At 43.3% G+C, this 12,281-nt stretch overlaps 1 protein-coding gene across 1 annotated transcript in view; it reads right to left on the reverse strand.

Annotated features, from left to right (window-relative positions):
* Positions 1 to 2,017: 2,017 nt before the first annotated feature.
* LOC115109561 (transcription factor RFX4) overlaps positions 2,018 to 12,281 on the reverse strand; it is a 30,559-nt gene continuing 20,295 nt past the window's right edge. Inside the window, exons 14-18 of the mRNA XM_029634575.2 lie at positions 9,984 to 10,103; positions 9,439 to 9,600; positions 8,933 to 9,098; positions 8,513 to 8,651; positions 2,018 to 3,746 (exon numbers count right to left, since the gene is read on the reverse strand). Of these exons, the coding sequence (XP_029490435.1) occupies positions 3,474 to 3,746; positions 8,513 to 8,651; positions 8,933 to 9,098; positions 9,439 to 9,600; positions 9,984 to 10,103 (860 nt within the window). The 3' untranslated portion in view covers positions 2,018 to 3,473. The remainder of the gene's footprint in view (positions 3,747 to 8,512; positions 8,652 to 8,932; positions 9,099 to 9,438; positions 9,601 to 9,983; positions 10,104 to 12,281) is intronic.

A 12,281-nucleotide genomic window follows, 5' to 3' on the forward strand; every position in this document is an offset into this window, starting at 1 on the left:
TGTTTGTGAGAAAATGTGGTTTATATTAAAACTTGGGCTGACTAGAGTACCTAGACTTTTTCAATCCAAAGTGATTAACTGGAATTTAGCAATAAACAAAATAGCATACATAGACTGTGAGTTATTTTTTCATTAGACCAACAGTTGCATAGGGCAGGAGTGGACTACACAATGCAAACCTGCATAAAGCAAGCTCAGCCCTGTGTTTTATTGTCCAATCATGTTGCTTTCTCTGTGTCTGTGTATAGGAAACCCCCCTAGTACTTAAAAATATAATTCATATGAACAAATACAAGGTTGGTGCAGTTTGACAGGGTTTTCATCCTCCGCAAGGCCAGGAGTTTTTCAATTAGTTTTTGTAAAACCATGTGACCTGACTAGAAAATCACTGGTCCCATCATAGCCCATAATAAACCTTTTTACTAAATATGAATCACGTCAAACCCTATAAGTTCCAGATCAGGAAAAACTACAGGCCCCAGGATGTTGTTTTCGCCACACCACTCTGGGACCTGTGGTGCCACCTCTGGCTCAAGTTAAGTGATGCCTTAATCCTTTCCTTGCCTTGTCTATTGGCAAGATGTATAGTCAGCCATGAATCATTCCAAGCACTGGAAACTGAATTCTGGAACTGGAAATATAGATTCTCACAGCTCTAATATCTACATTAAATCTTGAACTTGGAATTACAATTTTCAAAATGAACTAATCCCTGACGGGACAAAAGGGGAAGGGATATTAGATATGGTGGGCATAGGCCAAGGGGGTATGATATTATACTTCTGATGCTCCTCTGCATTCTGACACTTCCCAAATGGTCTAAGCTGGTATCAAGTGTTTTTGATCAGGCTTATAGTCTTTCAGGACTGTGTGGTTTCCCCGTGTTCTTTGCATTTGTATCCTTTGTATCAAACGAGCCTACAGCATGCAAAGCCTTGGTTGTGAACTTTTATGGTGTGCTGGAAAATGGGCTCACAGCACAGGGGATCTGCGTTCAAATAAATAAAAGAAACCTTGAAAGGGTCAGAGGTCAAAGGTTAAGGGACAGAGGTGCGATGACCCCAGCAGGATCTGCTCTCTATAGAAATGTAATTCTTTCCGCAGTGTCCCTCTCACTTCTCGCCCAGCCCCCACTGTGTTCCCAGTCTTCCCACTGCTAGCAAGTGATTGGAGTAAAAATCAGCTCAGAGGATTTGAAAAGATTTGGGCTCCTTTGTTGACATCAAACTCAAAATGGAGGTTTAAAGGGGCAATCTGCATTTCTACATCCATTTTTGGACTTATAAATTAATGATATGTACCCCTTGATTTTTGAAGAATATAACTTATAAATGCGTCATTATCTCAGTTTAACTGTCATACATCATTAGAACACAAAATATAATCTTGTTTTACTCCAAAGTTAAAGTAAATATAAGCCAACACTAAATAGCCTCAAAACATGGTTAAAACTATAATTGTAATATCATGCATGGTCAGTCTTTGCATCCATAGATATGTTTATGAATTTGAGAGTAGTTCCATTTCTCCAGCCCCATCCCTCAGCTTTTTACCGAAACATGGGCGTGGAGAACGCTTTGTTATTGTTTCAACTGCTGATTTCCACTTTAAGGCAGGGGCAGTTGTGCAATGACATGCTACACCAAATATTGAACCAAGAGCTACTATGTGGTGATACTTTCACGCCAAACTGCAAGTAAATTAAGATGTGTGGTGTCATTGCATTGTAATACTGAACGCTCCTCTGAAAATGTATTGATCAACGTTTCCAAAGCACGATCAGTGTATCATCAATATCAAGAAATAATAGCAACATTTTTTTGTCAGTCAGACAAGTTAGTTTGGAGAACTCCAGTGGAAAGAAACTACCCTGGCCAAAACTATGAGATGGAACAAGGTTTCTAGGCTATACACAAACAGACTGCAGAACAGTGACATGTTTATTACCAATGGTATGTGTTTGAGAGAAGAGAAGAATGAAGAAATAAGAACACGGTCCACATTTTGATTGGGGTTTTCAAAATGATTTATGTGGCAGCAAATAATTCCACATACATATCAGTTTAAACTGGAACAGTTGTCACCACAGAAGTTGTCGAGTGCTTTTATTTACAGAAAAAAAGTGACTAGAGTTCATATATGTTACACTTTGATATTTGTTCCTTTTTATTCCTACCCATAGGGTAATAGGTCCACAGTAGCTTTGAGTGCATTATGAAACACACAAACCTAGGTTAATGTTTCCTTCACTATCCATACAAAAATGAACAAAATACCAACCGTAACACAGAAAACCAAACAAAAAAAGAACACCATGTTACAAAGTTACAGAAAATACATCTATAGTATCTCCTCCTCCTCTCACAAATACAGCAACAGAGCTTGTGACAAAGCACACAAATAATCTGGCTGAGGCACAGCACTCCAGCGGTGAAACAATAAGGCAATCCATCCTGGGTTGTATTCATTAGTCACCAAACTGAAGAAAACAGACTGAAATAGGGAATGACAACCTGAACCCAATAAGAAATACTATAGTAATTTTCCGTTGCAAAATGTATTGCTCTGTTGTGCCGTAATGAATACGACCCTGGTTCTGCAGCAGGCTGAAGCTTGTCTTCTGAACAGCATCTGAGAGGCCTGCTCTGAGCCCACACAGGCAATGCGGTGGTGCTGACCAAGTGAAAACAGCGTACGTCGTTAAGAGGCCATACTGACGTCAGCCACAGTGGACAACGTTAACAGAGTTACATTGGTTGCGTACATTAGTGGCTGAGTACAGGGAGGGAGGGGTGATGAGTGTTTTTTGACTCGGTACAGATGTAGGATCTTAATTTGATACATTTCTCACTGCAGAAAAATAATCCTCCAGCATTTTTGTAGGGTTTGAAACATTTTTTGTTAAGGCAAATCATTTTGAAGTGGAAATGACAAATTCTAGAAGCCTTTTAAAACCTTTTAATACACTACAAATTTGCATTTACTACTGTGCAGGATATTTCCTGCAACAACAGGGTGATAAAACTAAGATCCTACATCTGTTGGTCGACTGCAGGGATGGGTGTTTATCGATTGCAAAGGCACAGCTGTGTAGGCCACACTGCACACTTCCATATGTGAGATTATTCCGACTGCCTCCGTTTGCACTGCCATTTTCTGCAAACAGCTCCACCATTGAGATGATTGCTGCCCTGAACAGACTAGGCATACACCACAATATTCTGATTGTGTAATGTGAGAAGAAGTCCTGAATCTTAGCTTGGTTCTCTGTGCTGTGGCCTGTGGCTCAGGTAACCCAGTGTTGCTACTCTGCAGCCTCTCTCCCTTACCATTACACTGATACTCCTGATTAGGTGCCTCTGGGTCGTGTTGGGGAAAGGCAGTGGGACGTTTGCATCCATAGGCTTGGCAGGCAGGCTGCATGGGGATGACTGTGCCAAGGGGAGCTCCTCTCTGAGGGCTGAATTGAAAGCCTACTTGGCCCAGCCTGTAGTGGCCTCTCCGTTGATGTAGGCGAAACCGGGAAAGTGTTGAGAGTGTTCATACTCAGAGTTCCTGCGAGGGGCCAGGGGGGAGTACATGTCTCCAGAGGCGGCGTAGCGGGAGGAGTGTATAGGGGGACTGGTGTAACAGCTGTTGGCCGGTGAGACATCCGCCCACCGGGGGGTCACAGGCGTAGGGTGCAGCCGAGGTGTACCTCCCATCAAGCAGGGCTCCATCCGTGACATCTGGCTGTTGAGTGGGTACTGCCAAACAGAAGATAATCTTGGGTGTTAGGTTTATGGTATTATACTGTATGTAACATGTACAGTGAGGGGGAATAGTATTTGATCCCCTGCTGATTTTGAACGTTTGCCCACTGACAAAGAAATGATCGGTCTATAATTTTAATGGTAGGTTTATTTGAACAGTGAGAGACAGAATAACCAAACAAAATACCAGAAAAACGCATGTCAAAAATGTTATAAATTGATTTGCATTTTAATGAGGGAAATAAGTATTTGACCCCCTCTTAATCAGAAAGATTTCTGGCTCCCAGGTGTCTTTTATACAGGTAACGAGCTGAGATTAGGAGCACACTCTTAAAGGGAGTGCTCCTAATCTCAGTTTGTTACCTGTATAAAAGACACCTGTCCACGGAAGCAATCAATCAATCAGATTCCAAACTCTCCACCATGGCCAAGACCAAAGAGCTCTCCAAGGATGTCAGGGACACGATTGTAGACCTACACAAGGCTGGAATGGGCTACAAGACCATCGCCAAGCAGCTTGGTGAGAAGGTGACAACAGTTGGTGTGATTATTCGCAAATGGAAGAAACACAAAATAACTGTCAATCTCCCTCGGCCTGGGGCTCCATGCAAGATCTCACCTCGTGGAGTTGCAATGATCATGAGAACGGTGAGGAATCAGCCCAGAACTACACGGGAGGATCTTGTCAATGATCGCAAGGTAGCTGGGACCATAGTCACCAAGAAAACAATTGGTAACACACTACGCCATGAAGGACTGAAATCCTGCAGCGCCCGCAAGGTCCCCCTGCTCAAGAAAGCACATATACATGCCCGTCTGAAGTTTGACAATGAACATCTGAATGATTCAGAGGACAACTGTGTGAAAGTGTTGTGGTCAGATGAGACCAAAATGGAGCTCTTTGGCATCAACTCAACTCGCCGTGTTTGGAGGAGGAGGAATGCTGCCTATGACCCCAAGAACACCATCCCCACCGTCAAACATGGAGGTGGAAACATTATGCTTTGGGGGTGTTTTTCTGCTAAGGGGACAGGACAACTTCACCGCATCAAAGGGACGATGGACGGGGCCATGTACCGTCAAATCTTGGGTGAGAACCTCCTTCCCTCAGCCAGGGCATTGAAAATGGGTCGTGGATTGGTATTCCAGCATGACAATGACCCAAAACACACGGCCAAGGCCACAAAGGAGTGGCTCAAGAAGAAGCACATTAAGGTCCTGGAGTGGCCTAGCCAGTCTCCAGACCTTAATCCCATAGAAAATCTGTGGAGGGAGCTGAAGGTTCGAGTGGCCAAATGTCAGCCTCGAAACCTTAATGACTTGGAGAAAATCTGCAAAGAGGAGAGGGACAAAATCCCTCCTGAGATGTGTGCAAACCTGGTGGCCAACTACAAGAAACGTCTGACCTCTGTGATTGCCAACAAGGATTTTGCCACCAAGTACTAAGTCATGTTTTGCAGAGGGGTCAAATACTTATTTCCCTCATTAAAATGCAAATCAATTTATAACATTTTTGACATGCGTTTTTCTAGATTTTTTTGTTGTTATTCTGTCTCTCACTGTTCAAATAAACCTACCATTAAAATTATAGACTGATCATTTCTTTGTCAGTGGGCAAACGTACAAAATCAGCAGGGGATCAAATACTTTTCCCCCTCACTGTATGTATCATATCTAGGGCTGGGTTTTTCCCTGAACACATGACCTGACCGAAGAAACCCCCTGCCCCTAATGAGGCTATAGCTGGACTCCAGAGTTTTTCCTGGTCACGTAATATTACTGGGCAAAACTACTGGCCCTTATGTAATAAATGATATGTAACATAACACAAATCTTTGATTTCTCTGTAACACTATGAGGTTTATAATTCATAATGAACATCAACAGTAGAACCCCTATGCACACCAAAACGTTGTAAATGATGGACATAAATAAGTCACTTCCTGAAACTGAGATGAGCGTTGGACTAGGATAAGTGGTCAGCCGGTAGTATTTTCGTTGCCCAGGGTGACTGACGACTAACAGCGCGGACAGAATCAGCTCCTCTTACAAAATATTTGGGACTGGTCAAGAAATCCAACAAAGTGTCCCATTTGTGTCTTCTCCTTCCCTTCCTCTTGAGAGATCCTCTCAGACACACTCAGACAAAGCGCACACATTGTGCCCGATTTAAGTTCAGAGCAGGGCGGACAAAAGTGGAAGTAAAAGTCTTTCCTCTTTATCCCACTAAATATAAACACACAGGCAACAGTCGGTTTGATTATGAGGGATGGTGGAACGGAAAAAGGCTGTCATCACGGGTCAGGGTGGCTCAGCAACCTCTTGTTCATGCTGAAAAGAGACCATTGAATAACAATATTTTAATAAATACCCCCCTGGGATACTATTGAGTGGTGGGAGGGGGAGGCAGAGAACAGGGACCCGGGCCACTGGCTAGACCACCTTTCACTGTCTGCTGCTTCCGCTGGTGTGGAGTAGAGGAGAGGAGAGGGCAGGGGCGGCAGGTTCGAATCGCCAAGCCGACTTGGTGAAAAATCTGTCTGTGCCTTCGAGCAAGGCACTTAACCCCAAATGCTTCTGTAAAGGTGTCAGCATTCTTCAGTTTGGCTAGGCGAACCAAACAAGTGTGCTTGCATAATCCCTTAACAGACCATTGGAAAATTAGAAAAAAAGCGGCAATAGTACTGTTTGTCTATTTTGAGACACCGTAGCCAGTAGCCACTTCTTCGAAATAGTCCAAATTAATCTAAGATAACTCAAGAAATCTGTCATTAATTATGACGTTTCTGCAGAGGAGATCTTAGTCACGCAATTTTACATCTAAGTAAGATGTTTGGTGCAGTATTTCTCAATGAAAAAATTTGCATGAAAACGAGTCGTCGCTTGTTGAATGACAAGACTTTATTGAAGAATCCCTATTGTTGACCAATCACCGACGAAGGGGCGTAGACTTCGGCTACCACTTCTTGTGTGCCTGAACAGCCAAAAAAAACATTACCTATGTCCAAAACTAACAGAAATGTCACAAAATGTTTTCATAATATATGCATGAACTCTTCCGAACTGTTTGGGCTTAGAAGCATGCGGACGCCTTAAGTCTCTCTGGATAAGAGAGGAGAGGGGGATTCAGACTACTGACGACCATCTGATCTCCTCCCACTACAAAGACGGGGGAGGCTGGAGGACCCTTGACAGGAAATTACCATCAGAAGGGTCAACTCACACCACTCGCTGCTATGGCTAAAGGCATCAGTATGCTTCAATTCGGCTGGTGCCTTGCTGAAATCGGCTAGCAGAACTGAGCAAGCGTGCTCTCATAATCCCTTAAAAGACATTCGCTGGAAATATGAGAAAAAAGTGGCAATAGTACTGTTTGTCCATATTGAGATGCCATAACCACTTCGTCAGAATTAATCTAAAATAACTCAAGAAAATGGACCAACATTTTAACGTTTTTTTGCAGAGGAGTTCTTAGTCGCACAGTTTTACATCTAACTAAGAGGTTTGGTGCAGTATTTTTCAAAGAAACAATGTGCATGAAAATGAGTCGTCTCTCATTGAAGGACAACAAAGACTTTATTGAAGAAACCCTACTGTTGACCAATCACCGATGAAGGGGTGTAGACTTCGGCTAACGATTTCGGTTTACTTCTAGAAAAAAATGTGTGTGCCCGAACATCCGAAAAAACCCTCACTGAAGTCCAAAATGAACAAAAACCCACAAACTGTCATTATAATATATGCACAAACTCTTCCGAACTGTTTCAGCTGGGAAGCATGCGGACGCCATAACAGTGAATGAGCTCCACCGACACCGACACCACCACAAGGCTGCTGCACCCTCCTCCTCTCGCCTGCTCTTGTTCTTGTTGGATTCTTCTCTCTCTCTCCTTTCACACTCACTCTTGTATACCCCCCGGCATGCCATGCTATAGAGTGTGTTTTGCATACTAACGAGCCCCATTCTCATTTACACATCCTGTTCATATTAACATTCCTCTCTGATTTACCGCCTTGTGTAAAATTCAACCTTACAAAAGCTAGGATAGAATTGACGCCTCGCCTACAACCCAACCAGGAATATCACATCTATATTACATGGGGATGTGAATAGATATCAGAGGGAGGTCTTTAGTGGCACGTTAAAGAAAAATAAACAAGTATGCCTTCTGCGTCATTCTGCCTGATTCAATGTCACATATGTCAGTGGGTCTAGCGCCTCTGTAATGATGGACTATGGTTATTAGGTGATTTCACAGCTTTTCTCTGTCAAATAACCCAGCAGACTGTCTAATTTTTCTCTTTGTAATGGATTTGATACAGTGTTTCACTGGCTTTCTTCCCTCTCTGCTCTGACGTCAATGAAATACAATGGAGACTACTCCAGGACCCAAGCCAAGAACAACTATTGTCACCAACAAAGTCTTGCAGGTGTGGTGAACTGTGTGAAAAGTTGGAATTGTTGACTCTGTGGCTACATTTCAGTATTATAAAACAGGCCAGAAACATATATGTTCAATGACAAAAAAGCAAATATAAAGTCAATCTCAGCAACCAGAACCAAATGTTGTGTGTGCTCTGAGAGGCTAATATCAAGCTAATGTAAGCTAATGCTTTTCGACTGGATGTGCGTAGTCCAGTATAAAGTTACAGAATTTTCTCCACTGTGATTCCATCCAGTATACACCGTTAGCAGATTCTCAGGTGAATGTAGGTGATATGGTCTGATTTGTAATTTGGGAGTCCAAGTTTGGACTGACCTGTGCAGAAGTGCGGTGGTAGGCGGGATAATGGAGGGGGGCAGGAATGCCCGGTTCATGGGCCAGACTGGGGTACTGGCTCTGGATGGAATGGGGGTGCTGGTTGGAGTAGCTTCCGTAGTTATAGCTCCCAGTGAACCTGGAGAGTGCGCACAAAAACAGGTCAACATCATGTATTCAATGTAGTACTTTAAATGTTTTCCATACATTTGTTTGTAAGAAATCAGATAACCCCTCTTTGAGAGCTTATAACCCCTCTATGAGAGCTCATAATGCCCCTATAAGACATTATAACCACCCTATGAGAGCTCATAACCCCTCTATGGCAGCTCATAACCCCCCTATGAGAGCTCACTACCCCTCTATGACAGCTCATAACAGCCATCTATGAGAGCTCATAATCCCTCTATGACAGCTCACCCGTGCTCATCCCGGTGTGCGTAGACTGGCAGTCGATGGGCGGAGGAGGGAGGGGGCACTGGGGCACCACTGCGCATGCAAGGCTGCTGCTGTCCGCCCTCAGAAGGGGTGCCGCTTGACGTTGTCACTGTGTACGTAAGGGACCAGGTATATGACTGAACAGCTCCTGGCACACACACGTAACACATACACACACAGAGACAAAGGGATTGGCACAGAGGAATCTACCTTGCCGTGACCCTTAGAAACCAACCCAATGCATGAGCACAGGCAGGATATGCCCATTATAATAAATCATTTAATTCAACTGCTATGTATTAATGAATTAATCTGACATTATGTACTTTGTTGGACATAATCGTAACATTACCTACAGAACATGGTGGAAATGGGATTGCTTCTATAGTATTGTAGCTCCAGTCTAGTATTAGCTCAATATCCAAGCAACACTCCCCACTAACAGATTCCCTCCCCAGTACCCCAGTGTTGCTGTCTGTCTCTCTCACCTGTGGTGGCTGTGGCCCCTGTGTACTCTGGGGACTGGGCAGCAGGGGGGGAGCTGGCGGCTGGGACCCCCACTGAGGTGACAGACTTGGCCGGGGAGAAAGGCCCTGGGGACGTGGATGTGGGCGTGGTCTCCGTCAGCATCATCTCTTCCTCTTGCTCAGCTATAAGAAGGGGTCAGAGGTCAATAAACTACTCGAGAGACAGCAGGTTCTTATGTCCTCAAGAGTCAGTGTACTTCATACAGCATTCAATATCAGTACTGTCAAAATACATGTCGTTTTTTGTTGTTGTTGTTAAAATGCATTTCTCGTTGTTTTTGTAGCAGCAGCAATACTGATGATAGTATGACAGGTCATTCCCAAAGTCCTATACAGAAGTATTAGTAATATTATTAGTAATAGTAGGAGTAAAATGTAAAAGTAGTAGAAATTGTAGTACTAGTAATTGTGATTGTAGTAATACTAATAGTTGCAGTGGCAAAGCAGTGCTGTAGTAGAATTGGAAGCAGTTCCCTTAGTAGTTGTTGACAGAGTGGGGGTCTGACCTGTGTTGCCCTCTGCCTTCATGGACCTCATGAGCTCGTTAGCCCTCTCCTGGCAGTGCAGGGACTCCAGTAGGTACAGCACATAGTCATCAAACATCAGGTGGATCAGGTGGAACGAGCCTACACACAGACAGACAGAGAGAGAGGTGAGATGAAAGTTTCTTTATATTGACATACGCACGTTAACAAAGCTAGTTTCAAGGGCACATTTAAATGATTCGCTTTTATCATCTAGAAGGCGGAGACAGTACAGATGCATCAAAGCTGGGACCGAGAGACGGATTAACAGCTTCTATCTCCAGGCCATCAGGCTGTTAAACAGTCGCCACTGGCCAGCCTCCACCAAGGACACTATCGTGAACTTTCGTTACTGTTACTAGCCAGCTACCACCTGGTACTCTACCCTGTACCTTAGAGACTGCTTTGCCCTATGTACAGTACGGAGGTTTACATATACCTGAGCCAAATACATTTAAACTCAGTTTTTCACAATTCCTGATATTTAATCCTAGTAAAAATTCCCTGTCTTAGGTCAGTTAGGATCACCACTTTATTTTAAGAATGTGAAATGTCTGAATAATAGTAGAGAGAATGATTTATTTCAGCTTTTATTTCTTTCATTACATTCCCAGTGGGTCAGAAGTTTACATACACTCAATTAGTATTTGGTAGCATTGCCTTTAAATTGTTTAACTTGGGTCAAACGTTTCGGGTTGCCTTCCACAAGCTTCCCACAATAAGTTGGGTGAATTTTGGCCCATTCCTACAGACAGAGCTGGTGTAACTGAGTCAGGTTTGTAGGCCTCCTTGCTTACACACACGTTTTCGGTTCTGCCCACAAATTCTCTATGGGATTGAGATCAGGGCTTTGACTTTGTTGTCCTTAATCCATTTTGCCACAACTTTGGAAGTATGCTCGGGGTCATTGTCCATTTGGAAGACCCATTTGCGACCAAGCTTTAAATTCCTGACTGATGTCTTGAGATGTTGCTTCAATATATCCACATAATTTTCCTACCTAATGATTCCATCTATTTTGTGAAGTGCACCAGTCCTTTCTGCAACAAACCACCCCCACAACATGATGCTGCCACCCCCGTGCTTCACCCCCGTGGTTGGGATGGCATTCTTTGGCTTGCAAGCCTCCCCCTTTTTCCTCCAAACATAACGATGATCATTATGGCCAAACAGTTATATTTTTGTTTCATCAGACCAGAGGATATTTCTCCAAAAAGTACGATCTTTGTCCCCATGTGCAGTTGCAAACCATAGTCTGACTTTTTTTATGGCGGTTTTGGAGCAGTGGCTTCTTCCTTGCTGATTGGCCTTTCAGTTTATGTCGATATAGGACTCATTTTACTGTGGATATAGATACTTTTGTACCGGTTTCCTCCAGCATCTTCACAAGGTCCTTTGCTGCTGTTTTGGGATTGATTTGCACTTTTTGCACCAAAGTACGTTCATCTCTAGGAGACAGAACTCATCTCCTTCCTGAGCGGTATGACGGCTGCTTAATTTTCCTGGAATTTTCCAAGCTGTTTAAAGGTACAGTCAACTTAGCGTATGTGAACTTCTGACCCACTGGAATTGTGATACAGAGAATTATAAGTGAAATAATCTGTCTGTAAACAATTGTTGGAAAAAATGACTTGTGTCATGCACAAAGTAGATGTCCTAACCGACTTGCCAAAACTATAGTTTGTTAACAAGAAATATGTGGAGTGGTTGAAAAACGAGTTTTAATGACTCCAACCTAAGTGTATGTAAACTTCCGACTTCAACTGTATATAGAGTTATTGAACACTGGTCACTTGAATACTGTTTTACCCACTTTATATGTATATACTGTATTCTAGTCATGGTTCATCCTATATAACTACTACTAAACACACCTTTGCTCTAACCTTTCGGGCAGGCTTCGCAAAACTGCGTTACACCATTGATTATTATAGCATGTGAGGGAGCAGAACAACTGGGCAGTCATTGTCATCAAAAGAGACGGGGGGCTGTTTCTTGTTTCCTGGTACAAAGTCACTGCCCCAAATATGACAGCTGACCCCTGGGTCTGGTATGGGAAATGACTGAGACTGTCGCTGGGGAAGGAAAGGAGCGTGACACAATTGTGACATTGTGCTGGTCACTCCAGCCATCGTGCGCATAATAAACACCAGCAGCTATTCACGGAATGGAGTAATGCAATACTGCTTGGTCATAAAATTGAAAAGATAGGCAAACACATGGGGGGGAGGGGGGTAGCCATTGTTAATTAACTGTTTTTGCACAGAGAGCTGTTTTATC

This window comes from Oncorhynchus nerka, linkage group LG25, assembly GCF_034236695.1.
Source record: "Oncorhynchus nerka isolate Pitt River linkage group LG25, Oner_Uvic_2.0, whole genome shotgun sequence".
In the NCBI taxonomy this organism is placed as follows: Eukaryota; Metazoa; Chordata; class Actinopteri; order Salmoniformes; family Salmonidae; genus Oncorhynchus; species Oncorhynchus nerka.